A 23,760-nucleotide genomic window follows, 5' to 3' on the forward strand; every position below is an offset into this window, starting at 1 on the left:
TGTTAGTACTCTTTATAGTAGGCCCATTGAAATGACTGAAACTTAAGTTAGTCATGACTAACTCATATCCCATTCATTTCAATGGGTCTACTCTAAGTAGGACTAATATAGGATACTGCCCAGGCACAAAACTGCAAAATATATGGAATACTTTGATATCTACCCTCCAGTAGAGATGTAGTCATTAACTGAAATCCAAACATAGTCAAGGCTCTCCCTCAAGGGGAATTTAATCCATTTTGCTCAAGTCATCTTCCAGTTCATGTTTCTTTCTATTGGATCATGCTGTACGAAGAAGCAATCTTAATTCTGTTTAAAGATGTCAAATTGCATTGGGAAATACACACACATTTCTGAGGCACACTGCACGATTATTCTGCCAAAGCAGGCTGGTAAAGTTTAGGGCCCACACTGCAGAATGCAGCCAGCACCCACTTGCAGTGGCTCGTGGGGGTGCAATTAACCTCTTCTTTTAGTTGCCTGCCTGGGGTGGTGAAAATGGGGTCGACAAACCACATTTTGGTGGTTTTGGAGAGGGCCTTCTCAGTGGTGGCACCCCATCAGAGAAGTTTACCTGCCATCTACGTTGTGGTCTTTTGGGCACCACCTTTTCGCCCTCCCTCCCCAGGCTTTTTACTCATTCAGTTTTGTTTTTAAGGCACAATCCTATGCATGTTTAGACAGAAAAAAGGCATGCTGCCTGGGGCATGCTTGGAGTTATAGGCCTTGTTTCCTGTCTTAACAGGCATAGGATTGAGCCTGAGGTGTGCTAGCTATTTTACTTTTAGATATTTGCCCTGCTTCTGGTTTTTCTTCTGGTTTTCTTCTGTTTTACACTTTAAAATATATATTATGTTTCATCATGTTGTGTTTTAGGCTTTTAATTTTTGTGAACCACCCAGGTAACAAAGCACCAGCAGAGTATCCCCAGAGAGAACTTTTCACAACTAGGGCATCACTACTAAAAAGTCCCTGTCAGATCACCATCTACCTCTCTGGCCTCAGAACCAGGGCCTCTGATGCAGGCCATAGCAAATGGGCAGGTTCATATCAGAGCAGAAAGTCCTGCAAATATCCAGACCTCAAGCTACAGCAGAGGGCAAACATCCCTTTGTTGTTCAGCCTTGAAAATAATTCAACATTTAAAATCATTCCTTCAGGATACTTGCAAAAGCTCAAGAGCCTCTGAGCTGCCTGAACAGATGCTACAGTAGAAATGATGCAGTTTTCCCTCTTCTCTTACAGAAGAACGTAAGAACAACCATGCTGGATCAGACCAAGGGTCCATCTATTCTCGCTTCTCTTCCAACAGTGGCCAACCCACAAGCAGGACACAAGTGCAACAGCACCCTCCTGCCCACATTCCCCAGCAACTGGTGTACATAGGCATACTGCTTTTGATACTGGAGGTAGCATATAGCCATCAGGACTAGTACCCATGGATAGCCTTCTCCTCTATGAATTTGTCCAATCCCCTTTTAAAGTCATTCAAACTGGTGGCCATCACTACATCTTGTGGTAGCGAATTCCACAGTTTAACTCTGCACTGTGTGAAGCAGTCCTTGCTTTGATCTGTCCTGGATCTCCCACCAATCAGCTTCATGGGGAGACCCCACTGGGTTCTAGTATTGTGAGAGAGGGAGAAAAATGTCTCCTTATCCACTTCCTCCATACCATGCATTACCTTAGGCTTGTAAAAGGGGGAGAAACTGGCATGGGTGGGCTAGCAGCTGAGGTGGACCATTTAAAATATTTGAATGGGTCAGGACCGGACTCAGAATGGGTCACAAGCATTCAGAAGCAAGCATTTTCAAGCACCCCCTTCAAAAGAAATCACATCATCCCTAAGGGGGGGGGGGGGGAATTGTACATTCAGTTGTAACCGGAAGCAAATTGGAAGCCAGCAAAGATCTCTCAATGCTGGTGCGGTGTGTTCTGAGCAGCCAGTATCAGTCTATAATCTGAAGCAATTAAAAATAGCTTTCAAGGGCAGCCTCCAAATGTAATGTATTGCAGCAATCAGGCCTATTTGTTACCAGGCCACAGATAACTACGGCCAACACACTTTGTCTGTCTCTTTTCAGGTTGCTTGCTGCACCATCTGTACAAATCTGTCCAGATCTGTTGTTTAAAAAAAAAAAAAAAGAGTTTCATCTTCCACAATGATTTATAAAACAATTTCCTGTGGAAAACGTAACCAGTCTTGTAGAACAGAACACTTAGCCCCTGCCAGCTCTGAGTGCTAATGGTTCCATTAAAACACAAGCAGCCTCGAAATGACAGCATCTTTTAAGAAGTGAAATAATCCTACAGGGATCAAATTTTCTGAACCAGCAACTGCCTCAGTCATTTACAGCTTATTCATGCTTCTGGGACTCTGTCCAATGGAGATCATTTCCTCCATCCCGGTCAGCTATTAGAGTGGACAGATGGATGTGGGGGGGGGCATTTCCCCCTTCCCTCCTTAAAGTCTTGGAATATATATTTCCCTCAACAACAGGAATGAGAATCAGACAGTGGTCTTGATTGCTTTTTCAACTCTTTGACAGCAGAACAGATCTCTGCAAACCTGTCTCCAGGAGATTAAACAGAAGTGCGGCCAACATAGCGCAGTGTGGATGGAACAGTCAAGAGTGTCAGTTTAGGGAGCCACTGGGGCATATTTGGTAGTGCACATTAGCACCGCAGGGCTGGGGGCCAAATCTGACCTGCCTGGGGTTCCAATCTAGCTTTGTGGGGTTGCCCAGATGGACACACCCCCTTTCCGCTGGACCCGCCCCCTTTCCCCCAAGGACTAATTGTTTGCTGGTTGCTCAAATGTTTGCAGGGTCCCCCCCACCATTCTAAAAGGTTGAAATGCCTCTCAGAAGGCTTAGTTACTGGCAGTAACTGCTTTAAGCTGAAATATGCTGCTGTTTTTGGCATTTGGCACCATCCCCTTTGCCTTTGGCCAGTGGCGGCGCAAGACGTACTGCCTCCTGCGGTGGGGGAATGCATTCTGCCACTCCACCCCAAACGAGAGATTGAGAGAATCGACAGACTCCCAGATACATTTTTGCAGAGGAAATATTTAGACGAATGGTAACGGGTTCCGATGAAGGCAACAAAGATGTGTCTGGATCTGGAAAACAAGTCCTGTCAGAAGAAGTTGAAGGAACGCTGTATGCTTAGCCTGGAGAACTGAAGACTGGGGAGGGACATAAGAACACCCTTCAAAGACCTGAAGGGCTGCCACAGGGAAGAGGGCAAAGATAAGTTCCCTGCTGCTCCAGAAGGCAACACTTTATCTAATGGGCTGAAGATCCAGGAGGACAGATTTTGGTTGAACATCAGAAGGAACCTCTTGATAGTAAGAGCAGGTGGACAATGGAATGGAACCAATTACCAAGTGGGGTGGTGGGCTTACCCTTGCTGAGGGTCTTCCAGCAGAGAGGCTGGACAGTCATCTCTCTGTTGGGAATGCTCTAGCTCTGGATTTCTTGCACTTAGCAAGGGGCTCGATTAAATGGCTTCCAAGCCCCCACTACCACCACCAACTCTGTGATTCTAGGCAATGGTCATTCAGTAAAAGCAAACATAAAAGGCTCGGAGAGGTGAAATCTATGGGAAAAACAGGCCCATGAGAACTGGGAAAGAAGAGGAAATGAGCATACGATACATTCCCTCTGTAGTATAAGCAGAGGGAGCTGAAATCTGCTGAAATTAAGCTGTCTGGTATTACATGGAGTAATGAAAGTAACAGTATACAGAAGCATCAGGACAGTAACTCAAAGATTACTGTCCTCTGGCGCCAGCACTTCCTCTTTCATGGGGTACATGACACTCCTCCAGGATGAGTGTTCTTCTCACACTGCCTGCACTGACAAACCAACAAAAAATAATGAAGGCCAATCCAATATTTTGGATGCAGGAACCCAAGGACCGTTGGCCTACATCAACCTGGGATTCGGGGAGTTCACGGTCAGGCTTTCTTTGTGCCTGGACTGCTGTCCAAGGTGCTGCTGTGGATTTGCTGATTTTCTCCCTGCCACCAGAACGCCTAATTCTCCCAAACGGCTGGTGAAGTTGTACACTTGTGTCTGGGCTCTACCATTTCAAAGTGTAGAAGTCAGAGCTGGGGTGAATCCCTGCCCATAGAAAGTTAGCTTCTCAGGGAGAAGGCTAGACTAGAACCCTTCTCTCTGATATGTCAGTTTTCTATGTGTAGAGGTATGTTCTTTTTTTATAATTTTGAGCTCAAACACCACCACCTGCAATCTGAAGTGGTACAGTCCAGACACATGTCTACCACCTTGTCTGCTATTTCTGTACACTCAGACTAAGTGATTGTTGAGTGTGGTATCTAGTTTTAAACAAAAGTCCTATGTACATGAGCATTCTGCTCATTTAATTTTTTTTAACTGGTTTGTCTTGGTTTTTATCTGGTTTTCATTGCTGCTTTATGATTTTTCTCTATTGCTATCACGTTGTGGTTTTATTTATTCATTTACTTTACATTATTTTATGCCACCTTTAAGGATAGAATCCTCTCAAAGTGGCATGCAAAATAAAAAGAATATAAACAAACAAACACAGTAGCAAATCAATCAATATTGAATAAATTGCTATAAAAAAAACAAATAATACCCATAAAACCTGCAGGTATGCGTGCACATACATGTGGAACAACTACAGTTCCCATGCTCCACAAGAACATAAGAATAGCCCTCCTGGATCAGATCAAGGATTTGGGGTTTGGGTTTTTACAGCCCAATCCCAACGTATCTGTTTAGAAGTCATTCCCATGACGTTCAGTTGAGCTTACTTCCAGAGAAGTGGGTGTCGGCTTTCAGTTTCAATCCTGTAAAACCATCCTGGAGTCTTATGATACAGAACAGTATATATATATATATATATATATATATATATATACACACACACATACATACACACACACACACATACATATACATACACATATACACACACACACACCCTTGCACCTGGGGCAGCTTCTTGCTCACCCCAAAGATCTGACTCATTCACCCTGACCAAAAGTGGTGCCTCTCCACACATGTTCAGGAACTGTTGTCTGGCGTGCAAATTTCCATTCTTCTGTTTGTGGCAAGTGAGGGCCCTGGCTTAGAAGTGCAGCTGCTGACTCTCCTACAACTGCAGCCTTTGGCTGGCAAAACCCACTAGGCAGAGAGAAAAGTAAAATGCTCCACTTCTTAAAAACACACACACACACACACACACACACACACACACACTGCTGGCTGCATTGCAAGGACCAGCCTCTAGTTCAGGGGTGTGGAAGCTCTTTCAGCCCAAAGGCTGGATTCAATTTCAGAGGCAGTCTCGAGAGGGGGAGGGGCACATTGCAGAGGTGGGTGGGGCTGAAGATAAAAGGGGCAGGGCCAAAAGTACCAGCATATTTTAGCTTAAAGCTCTTACTGCCAGGAACCAAGCCTTAGGAGAGGTTCCATTTCCCCACAATTCTAAAAGGTTGGAATGCCTCTCCAAAGGGTTAGTTACAGGCAGTAAGAGATTTAAGCTAAACTATGCTGGTATTTCTGTGTATTTGCAGACTCACCCCTTTCACCTTTGGCCACACCCCCTTTTGCCTTTGGCCACACCCACCACTAGTATGTCTTCCTCAACAGCTTCTCCAAAAATGGGATTCAGCTCTTGGGCTGGAAGAGATTCTGCAGCATAGATGTAAACAATACAGTGCCCGTCCATGTAGACAAAATTGTACTAGATAGACGAATGGTCTGACTCAGTATAAGGCAGTTTCCTAGGTTGGTAAACCCGATCAGTTGATATCATTCCAACCTCAAAAACACCAGGAACTTCAGTTCCATGAAAACACTAAGTGGCTTCAGGATATAAACCTTAGGGCCCTAATGCTAACATGTGTATTATTTATTTGTTTGTAATAATATATATAGGGATGTACGGATTATGTAAAATCCATTCCATCTGCATTTCTCAGATTGTCAGGTGCCTTTCATTCTGCAGCCTGCCCATCTACAGAATTGGATTTTTTTTAGTTCCCAAATTTTCACAAATGCACATTTCCCCAAATGCACATTTTCACAAATTCGCATATGAGAAAATGTGCAAATTCCCCCGAACAGTAACACCCCCCCCCCAAAAAAATGTGCATTTTCACACTTCGGCCTATGGGGAAATGCCCATTTTTGGCCAGGTTTTTTTTTTATTTTTTGCATATTTTTCAAAAAAAATTGTGCAACATCAAGAAACTTAGAAAAACGATCTGCAAGTCTGCAGAATCCGCCCAATAGGGGGAAAGCTGGTCCGCTATGGAATCCGCCAGTCATATTCATCAAAATCCGAACTCATTTGGTTCCACTGCGGATTTCCCTGACATCCCTACTTATATAATGCTTAATATAATAAGATATCTAAGTGGTTTGTGCTTCATTGGGAGAAAGCCATAAGAATTAAACCAGCTGAAATGCAAAATGTCAATATGCAACGATTTCCTCATTTTGTAATGACACTAGTTACCATTTGGAAGCAAAATGAAATCAATTCTAATAGGGAAGTTTAAAAAAAAAGAAGCAAAAATTACTTCCAATACAGGAAGGAGTACAGTAATCAGGCTTGGCGACTGTGCTGCATTATATAGCTATAACCTTCAGCTTTTATTTCACAAAGATATATAGATATATAGATATAGATATATTCATATTCCTTGGGTTTTAATGTGCATTCAGGGCATGTTCAATAACTCCTAAAATAGGTACAATGCATTCAGCTTACCTATTCCGGGAATGATTTCCTCTGTTTCCAACGTTCAGGCTGTGAGTGCCGGTCCTCATCTCACCAAAATGGCACCACAGATGCACAAGAGGGAAGTATTGGCAGGATATGAGGGCAGTGCCAACTGCAGGTGTTGGAAGGCCCTTGGGCAAAACATCCCCAAGGGGGCCCCTCCCTCCCTGAGTCGACCTTCTCACCACCATGGTCAGCAGCTGCTCTTGCTCCTCATCCTCCTTCTCATCTTTGTTACCACTTTCTTGCTTGACAGACAGACAGCCGGTGAGCCAGCAGGCAGCGGCATCTCCTCCTCCCCCTTCTCGCTCCACCATTGGCTGGGCCAGAGCGAGAGGCAGGAGAACGAGCAGGTTGCAAGGGTGAGGAGAGGAATAACTCCAGGGGGCTCTTGTCAGTGGGCCCCTGCTGGGGTGTGAGCCCTCGGCAGGTGCCTGACCATGCCTACCCACGATGCAGGCCCTGATGGATGGAACCCCAAGTTTGCAAAAGTTCAAAACACAACCTAAGGGGGAGATCCTTCCCAAACCAGCCCAGTGAGGTCTAAGGATGCTCTATTACCCCAGGATGTTGACTGATGGCTGGAAGAGAAAAAGAATTTGGAAAAACCAGGTGGGAGGAGGAATGGCACAGGGTGGTTAGAATCCTGAAGAGCAGCTCTCCACGCTGCAATATTTTATTGCAGACCCAGTTGGTAGCTACTATTTCAAAAGAGGGAGAAGGCATTTGATCCATCAGTCCTAAATTAATGAAGGATTTTGTTTATTTATTTTAACCAATGTGGGCAATTAAGCAGTGACAATTGGGAGAAGACTGAACTGCAACTTTAAAGCATGTTATTCTTGTAATCACATTTTTGACATAAAATAAGACCCACATGAGAAAGACCTTGAGCTGTCTTTGCTGCTACCTTTGGATCAGGGGTGGGGAAGGAGGGTGAGCTGATGCTGCCAAATATTAAAAACTAATACGAAAACCCCTTCCATCTCTCTGTTGTTCTCTATGGGCAGCTTCAAAAGGAAACAGGAAGCTCCATCTCCAGAAAAATGAATTGTGACTTTAGCCTTCATCTGTGTATATGGGCCCTCCTGCCAAGTCTGCTGCATTCTTTTCATGCCTTGTTCTTCCTTTCCCCACTTCTGCAGACAACCCTATATTAACTAATTTTGTAAGTATTACAAATATCAAAGTGAGGCACTGTTCTGCTAAAGTACAGTAATTACTTGTGAATTAAAATGTTGTAGAATGAATTGGAACATATACAAAGCCCAGAAATGGCCAAGTTACAACTTCATGTCTCACCTGGGAGGGGCCATGGCTCAGTCGTAGAGTACCTGCTTTGCGTGCAGGGGGTACCAGGTTCAATCCCCCACATCTCCAGGTAGGACTGGAAAAATTCCTTCCTGAAGCCCTGGAAAGCTACTGACAATCAGTGTTGACAATACTGGGCTTGAGGGTCCCATAGTCAGACTCCGTATAAGGGAGCTTCCTATGTACCAGTGCCCTCATCCCACCAAGCAAGGGTTTGATTGTGGGGATGTGCAAATTTACCTACCTGAGAAAATCTGGCGCTTTCGAAATCATATTCTCAAAATCTGAAAATCCAAGCTTCCCATCGCCATCCATATCAGCTTCGTCGATGACTTTTTCGCAAACCAGGCTGACTTCTTCTTCCGTGAGCTCTTCTTTCGTCAACTTGTTGAGGGTTTGTTCCAGATCAGATTTACAAATGAAGTTGTCTGTGTTAAAATCTAAGTGTGCAAAAAATGGGGAAGGAAAGAGATGATCAACATGCCACTTCCTCAATGTCATCGTAAGCCAAAAGGCAAACCCAGGTGGTAGATGGTGAAGGTGTTTCAGTGCACCTTTTTTTCTGGAGGCCTATGCATGTGTCCATGCTATCCCAGTTTGAGAATGCAAAAAGAGCACTGCTGAATCAGACCAGAAGTTCATTCAACCAGCATCCCGCAGTGGCCAACTAGATGCCTCAAGGAAGCCCAAAAGGGGGCCATGGTGGCAATAACCCTTCTCCACTGTTTGTCCCTAAGCAACTAGAATTCAGAAGCAGATAGCCTCTGAACATAGAGATGCCACTCTTAGTAGAGCTAAGACTCTCTTAGCTTAGTAGACTTAGCAGAGCTTAGTGGAGCTCTTAGCTTAGAAGACTTAGGGTGCAATCCTATGCATGTGTAGACAGAAAAAAGTCCTACAATTCCCAGAATACTCTAGCCAGCATGGCTACCTGGAAGGATGCTAGGAGTTGTAGGACTTTTTTTCCATCTAAACGTGCATAGGGTTGCACCTTTAGTAGAGCTAAGACACTCATGGTAGAGCTGTGGCTAGACGGTGACTTTATCTAATCCAGGGCGCAGAACCTCAGGTTCAGGGACCAGATTTGCTCCACCTGGGGTCCCAGTCCAGCCCACCAGGGTTCCCCAAATGGCCACACACCCTTCTCTTGGCTCCACCCACTTTTTCCTGATCCACTGATCATTTAGTGGTTTCCTGGCTTTTGTGCAGTTCTTTTCCCATTCTAAAAGGTTGAAGGGCCTCTCCTAAGGCTTAACTACTGGCAGCAAGCTTGAATATGCTTGCGTTTTTTGCCCTGCCTTTTCTGCCTTCTGCCCTGCCCCCTTTGTCTTTGGCCCCGCCCACCACTGGAATGCGGCCCCCGAGAGCTTCTTCAAAATGGAATTCAGCCCTCAAGCTGAAAGAGGTTCAACACCCCTGTTAATCGGTGGTGGAGAAAAATGGCTCACCAGAGGGAAAAGTTAGGGGGATGGGCTACATTGGGGTAAATGCAATGTGTGGGAGGAAAGCTGGGTTGAGGTCAGGGTGTTACTGTTCTCTCTCTCTCTCTGTGTGTGTGTGTGTGTGTGTGTGTGTGTGTGTTTAGCCCTGTTCATGTATTCCTCCATGTCTTTCTTCCATGAAAGAAGTTCAACACCCTTGCTGTAGACAACTAGCTATCTGCAAAGTTGAAGCCATTTTGGTTTGATGTCTAAGCACCATAAAAATCCACTGCAGTTCTACCCTGTTCCAGTTTACAAAACAGCTGGTGAAGGTGGCTGTCCTTTTCCCCCTTCCACATCAGGTGCCTGGCGATTAATCCTGCAAATGTATAATAGGATGGCAATTAAAAGGCCATTGTGAGCATTTGTTTTATTGTCCTTGGCCCAAGAAGCAAGATTAGCATCATCTGTATTTAATTAGAAAGCTGTGGGGTGACATTTAGCATGTCGGGTAATCATCAGTAAAACAGTCAGTGTGGATTTATTTGCAAAAGCTCAAGCATCTGGCTGGTCATTCTGCAATAAAGAAAATATATCAGAGGCATTTTAAAAAATTTAACGTTTTGATCCTGATATACTTCCCCCAAAATGCTTTGGCGAAATGTGAAAGCAGCTGTTAGGCTAAATCAATTATATGCTGGATGAGCGTTCTGCTGATGGCCTTTTTGTGACACTCATAAAGGGCTTCTGGGAAGCCACTGAGATGGAAAATAGATTTTCATTTGTTCCACAAAGCAGCTTTGTAGCTACGAGGACTGAATGGAATGGTTCCAGCTTTACAGAACCATCATGTGGCCAATGGAGAATAGCACCTCTCCATACAACATGGGAGGTGAACCTTTGGCCCAGGGGCCTCATCTGGCCTGTGGAGGTTCCCGACCTGGTCTGTGGCCTTCATGGATTAAGTTAAACTATGGAACTTGCTATCACAGGATGTAGTGATGGCCACCAATTTGGATGGCTTTCAAAGGGGGTTGGACAAATTCCTGGAGGAGAGGGCTATCAATGGCTACTAGTCTTGATGGCTATGTGCTACCTCCAGTACCAGAGGAAGTGAGCCTATGTGCACCAGTTGCTGGGGAACATGGGTGGAAGGGTGCTGTCACGCTCATGCCCTGCTTGTGGGCTCCTGGTCAACAGCTGGTTGGCCACTCCATGAAGAGAATGCTGGACTCGATGGACCCTTGGTCTGATCCAGCATGGTTCTTCGTATGTTCTTATGGATTAATTCATCTATGATCAGAGGTAACAGCAGGGGATGCGGATGGGCAGGGGACTCAGCTACATCTCCCAGCAGGAGCCCAGTCTTTTCACACATGGGGGACAACGTGTGGCATGCAAAGCCCCAGGGGCTTAGTTGGTGCGGCTTCTCTCATGTGGCGTTCTCCACAATGGGGAAGGTGCTGTGCTTCCAAGGCATTTCTGGCTGAGTTGGCGGCTGGAGCACTCCTCCACCCACCAACTCAGTTAGGGTGGCTTCATTGCATACTGACATGCTCCAGTGGGGAAAACCAGTGTGCAATGAAGCAGGGTCCCAACTGATTTGCTAGGTGGATGAACCACCCAGTGCATCATCCAGGAACCCAATTACATCAGAGGGCTGAGCCATGCCCCCTGACATAATTTGGCTCACAGAGGGCTAGGTAGGGGGTCATTCTCACCCTCCAAGTTAGTGCCCCACCCCTGCCCTTACAATGTAGGATGCAACTGCGAACCACTGGCACAATTTCCATGCAGGCCGCTCTGATGCATGTGTAGAGCTTCTCATAAGCAGAGTAGACCATACTGGACTGGAAGGACCAATGGTCCCTCTCAGTGCAAATCAGCTTCGTATGTCGCCCAGACTCCCATGGCTGAGAGCAAGTTTCTGTGTACATCATAAGACAGGTTCGTGCATACTATGTTGCACAGAGAATAACCAAGCATTTGCAATAAGGTTGTTTTGGTTGGTTGGTTGGTTGGTTGGGCTGGTTGGCTAGTTGCTTATCAGAACAATGCCAGTCACTTCAGCCATCTGATGACATGCCACCCCTTACCGTAGATCTTAAAGGCATAGATTGCTTTTAGCTCTCGGGGAGCCGTTTCGCTGAGTACGGAGAACATGTCCACAAAATCATTAAAGCTGAGGTTCCCCTCATCATCCTCAGCAAAAGCGTGAACAATCCTCTCCCTGAAGGGGTTCTCCTGCAGAAAGACAGAACTCATGAGCTCCTTGCAGAATTTGGGTTTTTTAAAACAATAACAGACTTTATTTATTTATTTATTTATTTATTTATTTATTTATTTCATTTATATCCCTCCTTTTTTCCTCCTTAAGGAACCCAAGGCAGCATACATAATCCTCCTCCTCCTCTCCATTTTACCCTCACAACAACAACCCTGTGAGATGGGTTGGGCTGAGAGTCTGTGCTCGTCCAAAGTCACCCAGTGAGTTTCCATGGCCAAGTGGGGACTAAAACCTGGATCTCCCACCTCCCAGTACAGCACTCTAGCCGCTACACCACACTGGCTCTAAAGACATCACTTTACCTAACACACTCATCATTTTAAACTAGGGTGTTGAACCTTCTTCAGCCTAAGAGCCAAATTCAATGTCCGAGACGCTCTTGGGGGCCGCATTCCAGTGGTGGGTGGGGCCAAAGACAAAAGGGGTCGAGCTGAAGGCAAAAAAGGCCAGGCAAAAAACACCAGCATATTGTAGCTTAAAGCCCTTACTACCAATACCTGAGCCTTAAGAGAGCCATTTCAAACTTTTGGAAATGCTGGAAAACTATCATCAGTTGGGGAAAATGGGGTGTGATCCCATGAGGAACACTGCAGGGCAGGAATAGGACCCCAGGTGCGCCATATTTGGCCCACAGGACTGAGTTTCAACACCCCTGATTTAAGAGGTCCTTCAAATTTTAAAAATGTCTTGAAATACATGTGCCAATAATATAAGTTGGTTTACAGGATGGAGCCCTGTCCCATAGCTCCAAGGTCTACATGTACAAAAGAATGTAAAAGAACATAAGAAGAGCCCTGCTGGATCAGACCAAGGGTCCATCTAGTCCAGCATTCTGTTCACACAGGGGTCAACCAGCTGTCAACCAGGAGCCCACAAGCAGGACATGAGCACAACAGCACCCTCCCACCCATGTTCCCCAGCAACTGGTGTGCATAGGCTCACTGCCTCTGGTACTGGAGGTAGCACATAGCCATCAAGACTAGTAGCAACTGGTAACCTTTTCCTCCAGGAATTTGTCCAGCCCCTTTTAAAGTCATCCAAATTGGTAGCCATCACTACAACCTGTGGTAGCAAATTCCACAGTTTAACTCTGCACTGTGTGAAGAAGTCCTTCCTTTCATCTGTCCTGAATCTCCCACTAATCAGCTTCATAAGATGACCCTGGGTTCTAGTATTTTGAGAGAGGGAGAAAAATGTTTCCCTATCTGCATTCTCCACACCTTGCATAACCTTGTACACCTCTCTCATGTCTCCCCTTACCCTCCTTTTTTCCAAGCTAAACAATCCCAGCTGCTGTAACCTTCTATCATAGGGGAGATGCTCCAGCCCCTTGATCATTTTAGTTGCCCTTTTCTGCACTTTTTCCAGCTCTACACTATCTTTTTTTAGGTGTGGTGACCAGAACTGGACACAGTATTCTAAGTGTGGCGATACCATAGATTTGTATAGGGGAAGTATGATATTGGCAGTTTTATTCTCAGTTCCTTTTCTAATTATGTCTAACATGGAGTTTGCCTTTTTTTACAGTGGCCGCACTGGGTTGACATCTTCATTGGCGTAACCACAGGATGGCCTGTGGGAATCTGGTCCCTTCAGGGATATGCGATCCTCCTTCCCTGAATATTCAGCTTTATTTAAAAGAAATTAAGTGGAGGATTTGAAGGGAAAAGATTGGGTGTTTCGGAGATTGGGGATTTGCAAAGAGCATGTTTATGGGATTACAAATGGCTGGCAGGGAGGGTAGCTGGAAATTCTGGACCTTGTAAATCTCACGTCTCCTTTTATGGCCCCCCCGAAGCTCATACCCAAGACCAAGTTAGTGTCAGGAGCGCCCTAGCTGCCTCTTGCAATCCCCTCCAATAGCCAACTCAGGACACAGATGACGAGGATTCTTTCCAAGGCTTTATTCCATTATTACTTTATGACACTTACAGATACTAATCACTAGCGACTAAGTAAGGAACTGCACTGGGGATAGGTAGCAGAGTAGCTCAAGCTCCAGGTAAGGCAGTTGGTTCCTGTTTGAAGGAGAACCGCAGGAAGACTCTGAACTTATGGGCTATGGAGAGATCCTCCCTCTTTCCCTTGGGTCCTCGGGACACAACCGTAGTTTTAGTGCCAAACGAGCAGAGTGCCTCCTTTCGGCGCCCTCCATCTGTCATCGTTCCCTGCATCTGCGCCGAGCGTCCAGCAAGCCCCCCTCCAGCGCTCTCTCGCTGCCAGGGTCACTATCTATCCCAGAAATGCTGGCAGGAGGAATCTCTGCCAGCTGCTGTGCCTGTGAGAGATGAGCGAGCTCCTCTCCCACAGATTGCCGTTCTTCCTCAGAATCAGAACTGCTCTGGGGCTCTATGGGCTCAGTTTCCACCCTGACAGTTAGGCGAGCTTATGTCAGCATCTCTAATATGGGCACACCCACACGGGTCTTAGGTGGTCTTTTATTCCTTGCATCTTTTATTCTTTCCAGTCCGCCGCACAAGTTGCTTCAGGCCATGATCATCTTCTATGACCAACAACAAGGAAGGAACAGAAAATGTCAGACACAAAAGTGATGTAAAAACACAAAACACTTCTTCATTTTTGTGCAAGCCCAAGGTTTCAGAGACCTGATCCTACCTCAGGGGCTACCTGCACTAGTCAAACCAACTCCTTACCACTGCACAGTTGGTTTGACTAGCACAAGCCAGCCCTTGAGGAAGGAGTAGGTCTCCAAAACGTTGGCCTTGTACAAAAGCAAACAGACATGTTGTCGTGTTGAGCCACTTTGGAGGGGGTTTTGCATGATCAGCCTCTCTCAGGCTACATGGCTGATGGACCAGCTTGGAGTGAAATGGCACGAATGGCTTTCTGCAGCGAGGAGAGAACTAGAGCATTTTCCTTCTCCTAGTCATGCCCAGATGGGAACATGAGCAGAAGCCATCTGAAAAGTCAGAGTATCTGTGCGCAGACACAGCATCCATGGAATAGTCTATGTGGAACTTCAGCAGTCTCTCTTCTTTCTATGCTTTTGCATTGCTACCAATTGGTTTCCCTTACAACAGAGTGCATTACAACTGGATCCAGTTACTGTGACGGCGGTTTGCAAATGGATGAATTAAAGACGTTCAGAAGCAGGTAATGAACCTGGATTGCACATAACTGCAGCACGCTCATACCAAGGGCGGTGGTGGCACAGGGCACATCCAAGCAGTGTACCGATTTTAACTCTCCACTGGTGACCCTATTCAATTTTAATCAAAGTGTTTGGGGGTGTGTGGAATGCCTACTGTTGCACTTCAAAGGAAAATAAAATGTTTGTTTGTTACATTTATATCCTGCCTTTTTTCCACCAAGGAGCCCAAGGCGGCATACATGAGTCTCCTCCTCTCCATTTTATCCTCACAACAACCCTGCAAGGTAGTTTAGGTAGCTTAGGCAGAGAGTCTGTGACTGGCCCAAAGTCACCTAGTGAGCTTCATGGCTGAGTGGGGACTAGAACCCGGATCTCCCGGCTCCCAGTCCAGCACTCTAACCACTAACCACCACACCACACAAAATGGTTCCCCCAAATGGCAAGAGTTGGAGCTGTTCCACACTTTAATGCCTTTGGGTTTTGTGTGCAAGCTCCCAACTAATGGCTACTAAGAGGGCTGGTTCACACAGCTTGGAACACCCACATGCTGCTCTTCAGGAATTTGTGTTATGGCCTGTGAGGTCAGACGTCCCCCTGATCAGACTCTGAGGAGGTGATAGAGTGGGTGAGGGAATTACCCTCCATACTGACTAAGAATGTACGGACTGTGTAAAATCTGCTCTGTCTGTGTTTCACAGATTGTCAGGCACTTTTCGTTCCATTATCCACCCATCGATGGAATCACAATTTTTTGGTTTCCAAATTTGTGCAAATTTGCATCTGCTCAAATACACATTTGTGCAAATGTGCACATGCAAAAATGTTCACATTCCACCAAAATGTCATGTTCATGCTTTAGCCTATGGGGGAAATGTGCAGTTTTGGCCAGGTTTTTAAATTTTGCATATTTTCTATTGTGAAATTTGCGCAAAATTTGGAAAACGTAGGAAAACAGTCCTCAAGTCCATGGAATCTGTCTGATGGGGAAAGCCAGTACGCTGTGGAATCCACAGGTCGGATTCTTGAAAATCCAAACTCATTTGATTCCATTACAGATTTCTCCAACATCCCTAATACCAACCCTGGATGACCTCACTTCTGCAGAAGCACCAGCTCATGAGAAGCCCATCTTTCCACTCCCACCCAAGCCTGGGGAGGTCGCACACATGATGTGCTGAATCCCATCCCAGTCTCTTGCAATCTCTTTGCTTCCCTACAAAAGAGGCAGTTGTTTTTCTACTTCCTTTGCAGAGACTGTGAGAATTTCAGATACATTTTTCAATGTGCAGGGTTTCAGACTTCTGTTTGTTTGTTTTGTTGTTGTTAAAAGAATACAACAACAACAACAACAACAACTTCATTTGGCTTTCAGGCACTCAGTATGTAGCACCACTGGAAAGCCCCAGGGGAGGAAGTCCTGGCTAAGACCTCTAGGGGACTTTTCAGAGAACACAAGCAGCTAGGGAGGCTGCAAAAACACAGGCGAATGGGACTTAGGTTGAAAAATAAAGAACACATGGACACACACCTGGGCCACCTCATTACAGTAAGGTTAGCCCCAAAGCCCTGCGCACTGAGAGATTTCTCCAAAATTCTCACCCTCAGTTTTCAGATCTGATTTATTTTTGCCCATTCTCCAAGGACTGGTCAACAATAAATAGATAGAAAAATTCAGCACAGCACTAGATTTCACTGCCATTCTTGGAGTTCTCATCCAGAAACCACAGCATATCCATAGTCTCCCCAATGGTGCAGAGCCAATGGTTGCTAAAGCAAGCAAGGCCCCTTTAGCTACCAGGGGCTTCTCCCAACGGAAGTGGAGTGATCCATCTAGGCTCAGCTGCAACCCTATTTAAGATTCAGTCAAAGGTTTTCTGCTGCTGAAGCTTGTGTGTGGGTGTCCAGTAGGGATGGGGGAGAAATCCACCACGGACCCCAATGAGGCCAGATTCCAAGAATCCGGCCCCATTGGGGCCCATGGCGGAACACAGCACTCACCTCCACCTGTGTGCGGAATCCTTCTGGGTCGGATCCATTGCTGCCTTGATCCTGCGGAGCCAGCCGCGTCCCTGGCGAATGTTGATATGGCCAGCAGCCATTGCCATGCCGTATCGCTGTAAGTCAGTGATATGTTAATGCAGCCATTTACGGCCATTTGCGGCTGCATTTAGGCTAATCTACCAGCTTTATGGCCACAAATGACGCCCACTACACCATTTGCTTCTAGAGCCTGACTTACAGTGATACGGCACAGCAATGGCTGCCAGCCGTATCGACATTCACCAGTGAAGCAGGGCTGGCAGCCACCTCCGCAGGATCAAGGTGGAGCAGAGCTGGCCTGGACGGATTCCAGGGGAGAGGAATGGATCACCTCCCCCCCCCCACAGACCCCACCACCCGGAACAGGGTAAGTGATCTGCCCATCCCTAGTCTCCAGCTATGTAGAGCTGTCCAGGGTCCTACCTTGACCATGAACTCCTGCTAGAACACCATCTGGCTGCAATTACCACCTGGAAGAGAATAGCTGGTAGCTCACCCATGGGCTCCAGAATTGGATAGAGATGCTGAATTGGAACTGCCACTTCCATATGGGCACAGGGTGGACAATGTGATATGCATAGTCATGCCCCCTTTTTCAGCCTGCCATGATGACCTAAATCGTGGCAGCCCTGAGTTCACCTTCCACGTGGAGGCATCCATTCATACAATCAGCACCTCCATGAAAGACCAGCTTGGTCAAGAGTCCACCATCATGTTCTCTTGACACCATCATATAATGCTCTCCCATTTTGCTCCCATCTACACTACAGAACTGTACCAGGGAAAGAATTCTACACACACATACACCTGTCCTCAGTCAATGCACTGCTCACATCACGTCCATGCCAGTGCAATCCCTAATCCACCCAGGAGCAAAAGACAGGTATCATTTTCATCCCAGCACTTCCTGGAAAATGTTCACATTAAAATTAACTCATCTGTTGTCCATGTCATCTGTTGACTCAATCAAAGCGTTTAGACTCCTGTGTACTATCCCAGTTTGCTGATCACCCTGTGAATATATGAAGTTACAAGGCCATAGATATGATGTAAAATAATCCTCAGGGTTGTGAACAGGTCAAAGAAACCAAGCTGCAGTGGTTTGTTAAAAGGCTCTGTATGAAGCCAGGGATAGGCCTGGGAATTTATTGTCAGTATGGAAGGGGAGGGGTGAAGGAAAAATGGAGTACCCATATAGTAAAATAGGTATGAAATTAGGATGACCTGAAACGGCTGAGAGAAAAGTCCTTGAATGTCAAAAAAAAAAAAAAAATAGGTACTCCATTGAAAAGTAGGTATGCAGTATTATTCTAGTCCAATTGATAAGAGTATGTATTTAGAGCAAATTCATAAAGGTGAATCCAATAACAATCATGAATATACTCATGCAATTTCAGTTCATGTTCTGTCACAATCAGATATTCAAGGTCTTTTATTACTAAAAACAAAGTCTAGTGCTGCTTCATTCTAAAAACATTTGGCTGGAAAGCCGTGCTCCATGGCAAGCTCATGTTTTGACATCACAGCTGCTGCTTCCCCTAAGCTGCGTTGAGAGGGTGGGATTTGCAGGGGAGGAGCAGCAGGTGGGCAGAGGGGTGCATTACCCCTCCCCTACCCACTGAAACTCTCCCAACCAAATATCTTATTGAGCTAGTTTTGGTAGGAACTCAGAAGACCCCAGAGGAATGGCAAGAATGCAAGGTTTGTGTCAAAATTAAAAATGCCAACGAAGTTTACCTAAAACCTGACTAAAAGTTTGCACCACTGTGCCACCATGAAACACAAGTTTGCACCACTCTGCCATTATGGAATATCAAAGCGATCTCCAACTCTACAATGTCCTTTTTGAGATAGGATGACATGAACCATACATAGATCTATACAAGGGAACTGAGTCTAATTTTGGTTTGAAATTTGGTAGCTTTGGAACAAAATTGGGCTAACACACAAGCAGTGCAGCGAAACATGGGATGGGGGAGTCAAGATACACCAATGCTCCCAGCACCCCTTAACCCTATAAAATTGTGATTGTGAAGGACAAATGTTTAGAGCTAAGGAACCATCTTTTGAGTAGATCACAAGCTATAAAAGTTAATTATCCGATGACAAACTAACCATCCAACATTGCATCCTTAGCATAACAAATTTTGCTTGTCGTAGAAGAGCAATGGCCCTTGGTATATCGCTAAAAAGTTTGTAGGTAAGTTGTAAATCTTTCATTGCCCTCATTTCATTCTTCATCACAGTCTATACACCATGGTGGCAAAGGGCTCCATTAGTTCTGAAGATACATTGTGCCTCTTGCCCTCAAGTAGATGGCAACTAATTTTCCATTAGGCAGAAGCATAAGTGAAATACAGGCTCAAGGCACAGACCCGGAGCAGAACCACTTCTTGCCTTTATGGCTAAGTCAGATAGAAACATGTGCAGCTGCCTTATATCAGGTCAGACTGTTTGTCGATCTGACCCAGGATGGTCCACCAGGCAGGAAGACTTTTTCCTCCATCACCTGCTACATTTAACAGGAGATGCCGGGGACTGAATCTTGGACCTTCTCCGCACAAAGCAGGTGCTCTACCACTGAGCTATGATCTCTCCCTCCATGTGTTATAGCCCCCTCACCCCTCATGTAGTGACTCTGAAAAACACTTCTGCATTGTGGAGTTCTGTTATGGGGCCATCTGCAAGGCACAGGATCTCTGCCTGGGGATTCCCATTACTGGATCAGTGCATCTCACTCTCTGTGCCTTGCTGTCAGCTGCCTGAAGAGGGAGTGCTGGCCTGTTCTCTGGTGAGCTCTAGCACACCAGAAAGTGGCACCACAGCTGCTAACTCAGCAGCAGTCAGGTGACACAAAGGACCAATGGGATTCAACCTGGCCTTATAAAGCCTGGGCCTGGTTTCTCATTCTGAGCAGTTTGAGGCCTGACTCAAGACTAAAGTGCTCTTGGACTGTGCCCGTGTCAGGGTTCCCCTTATGACCTGGACCCCCGAGCAACTCCTTAAGGCTCTCTTGCCTCCTTAAGAGTCCCACCTTCCTTTTTTAACCTGCATGCAGGCCACAGAATTTAGGCTGTAGGTGTGAGGTGATTGACACTCTAGGCACAGGTGTTAACCACAACAGTTTACTGGTAAATTAAAGTAAGCAAATCATAGCTAAATGTATTTACACAATAGAGCTGAGTGATACAAAAGGTATTAAGAGAAAATAAAAGTTGCAAAATGCAAGTTCCTTTACCCTAGCTGTACTTAAGACTTCCCCACGCTGATTCTTCCTGCTCCCTTGTCAGGCCCTGGTCTCCCTGACTCTCCTCTTACTGGCTTTCTTTATATGCCTCCTCCCTCAAAACTGAAAGTACTGTTTCAAACCTGAAGAAATGAAACTTAACTGGAGAAATGAAACTACTCCTCTCAGGGATATCCCCTCCCAACAGAAAAACTCCAGGCCTCGAGGCCTGACCTTTTTCTTTTCCTTGCCTCTGTAGGCCTCAAGCCTTCACACAGACTAAGACAGTCTTCCCCAGCCTGGTGCCCTCCAGATGTTTTGGACTAGAACTCCCATCACCCCCAGCCAGCATGGCCTATTGCTTGGGATAATGGAAGTAGGGAAGGATGAATCAGTGATATTTGCATTTGCCAAGATTGGCCAACCTTCAAGTTTAGACTGCCTTGCTCCCATTTCTGATTACAAACTGTTTTTCTATTCATTTGAATGGGGAAAGTGTGCATTTTGGTATGCATTTTTTAAAGTGCGTGCCCAAAGTGTGCACTCTTTCTCCCATAGACTAAAGCGTGAAAATGCATATTGTTTTGACTGCATTTTTTTTTATTTTTTTTACGTGAACACACATTTAGGAACATGCAAGCTTTTTCTGAAAACTGTGCTCCTGTTCGCATTCAGGGTTGTGAACTAGGCAAACTTGAGGTTACAACAAATCAAAAGAAATTCTTGCACATCTCTAAATGGGAGTTGTAGTCCAAAACATCTATAGCATACCAAGTTTGGAAGGCTGAAATAACGGTACTTTCAGATCTGGGTGATTCAGCAGCATGTAATAACTGCTGTTTCGCTTCTAAGACTGGCTTAGTCTAGGTGAAGGTTTGAGGCCTACAGAAGCAAGGGAAAGAAAAAAGTCAGGTCCAGAAGCCTAGAGTTTTTCTGTTGAGAGGGGATATCCCTGAGAGGAGTAATTTAGTTTCTCCAGTTAAGTTTCATTTCTTCAGGTTTGAAACAGTACTTTCAGTTTTGAGGGAGGAGGCATATAAAGAAATCCTCCAAATGCCGTTCTCTAGCTGGATAGGTAGTTCCCCTTTACCCCACCCACAAATGTTATGGAGGGGGGTTCACTGGCTTGGGGAGAAAGTTTGGGATTGCCCCCCCCATGAGTGCAATTTAGGGAGGGGAGAAGAAATATTTATTTATTTACATTTATACACCACTCCACATCTAAAGAGATTCTGAAGCCCCAAACAATAAAAGTTAAAAAGAATAGAAACAGCATCTTAAAACATATAAAGAATAAAACAACGCATTAAACATATAAAACAACATGTTTAAAAAATTAAAAATGGAATCCAGTAAAAACCATGGCTGGTCAACAAAAGTTTCTTGAAATAAAGGTGCCTTCAGCAAGCACCAAAAACAACACAATGTTGGTGCTTGCTGACTTCCAGAGGCAGGGTGTTCCACAGAAAGGGAGCCACCTCAGTGAAAGCTCTACTCTGGGTGGACTCCAATCCAACCATAGGTCCATGTGGAACCACCATATAAAGGCAATGATATTTGGAAAGGGAAGTGCCAAAATGGCTGAGTTGACTGATAAAGCGAAGGGGCAGACCTTAGGGAAAGAAATGGCTAGAGCAATGTATACAGGCCATAAGCAGCTGAATAAAATATCGAACAGCTGCACAATCCAACCCCATCCAATTTTCCAGGGAAACCTGTCACATCACCAAATACTATTGGCATTGCACTAGATGTCGCTTATGTGAGCGCAATGTAATTTATGTTAGTGCTAGTGCTGAACTGGATACTGCCCTGAGTTGTCTACACCTGGGGAGACTGTGCAACTGTTCCATTATGTGGTGTAGTGTGTTTGTTTGTTTGTCATATTGTCTGAACTCTAAAAACAAACAGAAGGTGATGGTGGAAAATGGGAGTGGGATATTTTGTTCCTGTCATCATTCAGATGCCACATAAAAAGTGAGGGAACAAAGTATGGCTATTCCACAGTAAATGCCCAGTGTGACAGCAGCCTAAGAAGACAGATCCTTGCTCCAAGGAGCATACAATCTACAATTTGGCACAGCATGAGATAACAGAGAGAACGGGGGGAATATGAGGACAAGACTTACATAGAAAGAGTATGCATTCAGTTGAGTCTATCTATTTATCCCTCCTCATAAAGTAACACAAGAAGAGAACCCCAAATATATGAGAAGATGTTGAAGGGAACTTAGCAAATAAATTAAGAAAGAAGAATGGACAGAAACTTGGCCATCAATTTAATATTGGGGCTGTTCACACAACACGCTAACCCACACTCAGTGGTTGAGTGTGGGTTGTTTTGAACCATGGGTTGTTTGTTGAACTGTGAGTTAAGTGTGCTGTCTGAACGCTGCCACAGTGGCTTGTTAACCATGCAGTGTGGCTTGTTAACCACCCTGAACAACCCAACAACAAACCATGGGTTTTCAAGGTGGCTTCTTTGAGAAAAATTAGTATGGATTAGTGTGTTGTGTGAACAGCCCCAATATCTTATCTACATGTGTCATAATCCATGTATAAGGTTAGGAGTCGATGGTATGTAACCTGTATATGCAGTGGAGAACCCTTCTGTTGTCATTTTTGTGGTGGTTCTTAAGGCGCAATCCTATGCATGTTGAGACAGGAAAAAGGCCTACAACTCCCAGCAGCCCTTCATCTTTATTCTAAGTCTTGCTCTCTGAAGAGGAATGAGTAGCTGGCAGATTCTCAGAGGCAAATTCAATTCCCCATCAAAAAATTGTGGGTGAGGGCTGCAGAGGAATGGCAGAACAGTCACACGAATCTGGAAAAATAATACCTTTAGCTCTGGCATGTTTACTATGAGCTGCATAGGTAGCTTAACATCTGGATTCCTTGTATAGTCCATGGGTACCATGTTTGGTGCCAATTCGTGGTAGCGCCCGTGCAACCTGTAAGCAAGCACACACACACACACAAAAAGAGTCTGTAAGTAAATGTTTCCATTATTCAGTGCAGAACAGCCTTCCCTGACCTGGTGCCTCCTGGGTGTTTTAGACTACAGCTTCTATCATCCCAGACCACTGGCCATGCCGGTTGGGCCTGATAGGAATTGTAGTCTAAAACATTCCAAGGGGGCCAGGTTGGGGTAGACAGACTCAGGTGGATTTGCTCTCTGAACTACTCAGATTTTGATAGCAAACAAAATAATTGGTGGGTTTAGCCAAAGCTTGTCCTTAAAGTAAAGTAAGCTTGGCCCCAAGCCCTGTCATGGAAGTCATACCAAAGATCTAAGTTTAAGGACTGACTGTGCAAAATTAGAGAAACCTTCTCAAACATTTTTTCTCCTTACAGAAATACTCTCAAGCTGTTCTTCTGATTACAGAAACATTCTAATAGCACTTCTTTCTGCAAGCAAACCAGAAATGGAACATTAATCTATTACACCATCTGGCTGAAAGGCTTCAAACATTCCCTTGGACATATTTATTAGGTATTTATTGAATATTTTTTATGAAATGCCTCTCCACCACTCGGAGGGTGGGGCTTAGCAGTTTAAAGGGGGGGTGGGCAACTTCTG

At 45.2% G+C, this 23,760-nt stretch overlaps 1 protein-coding gene across 1 annotated transcript in view; it reads right to left on the bottom strand.

Moving 5' to 3' along the window:
- The window catches only part of LOC146336954 (calcium and integrin-binding family member 2-like), a 39,702-nt gene that overhangs the window by 890 nt on the left and 15,052 nt on the right, over positions 1-23,760 (bottom strand). Inside the window, exons 2-5 of the mRNA XM_084816754.1 lie at positions 23,020-23,131; positions 11,612-11,759; positions 8,339-8,534; positions 8,086-8,194 (exon numbers count right to left, since the gene is read on the bottom strand). Coding sequence (XP_084672880.1) covers positions 8,086-8,194; positions 8,339-8,534; positions 11,612-11,759; positions 23,020-23,097 — 531 coding nt within the window. The 5' untranslated portion in view covers positions 23,098-23,131. The remainder of the gene's footprint in view (positions 1-8,085; positions 8,195-8,338; positions 8,535-11,611; positions 11,760-23,019; positions 23,132-23,760) is intronic.

This window comes from Heloderma suspectum, chromosome 11 (assembly GCF_057233095.1).
Source record: "Heloderma suspectum isolate Gila_16-S chromosome 11, 16-S_ref, whole genome shotgun sequence".
NCBI classification, from domain to species: Eukaryota; Metazoa; Chordata; class Lepidosauria; order Squamata; family Helodermatidae; genus Heloderma; species Heloderma suspectum.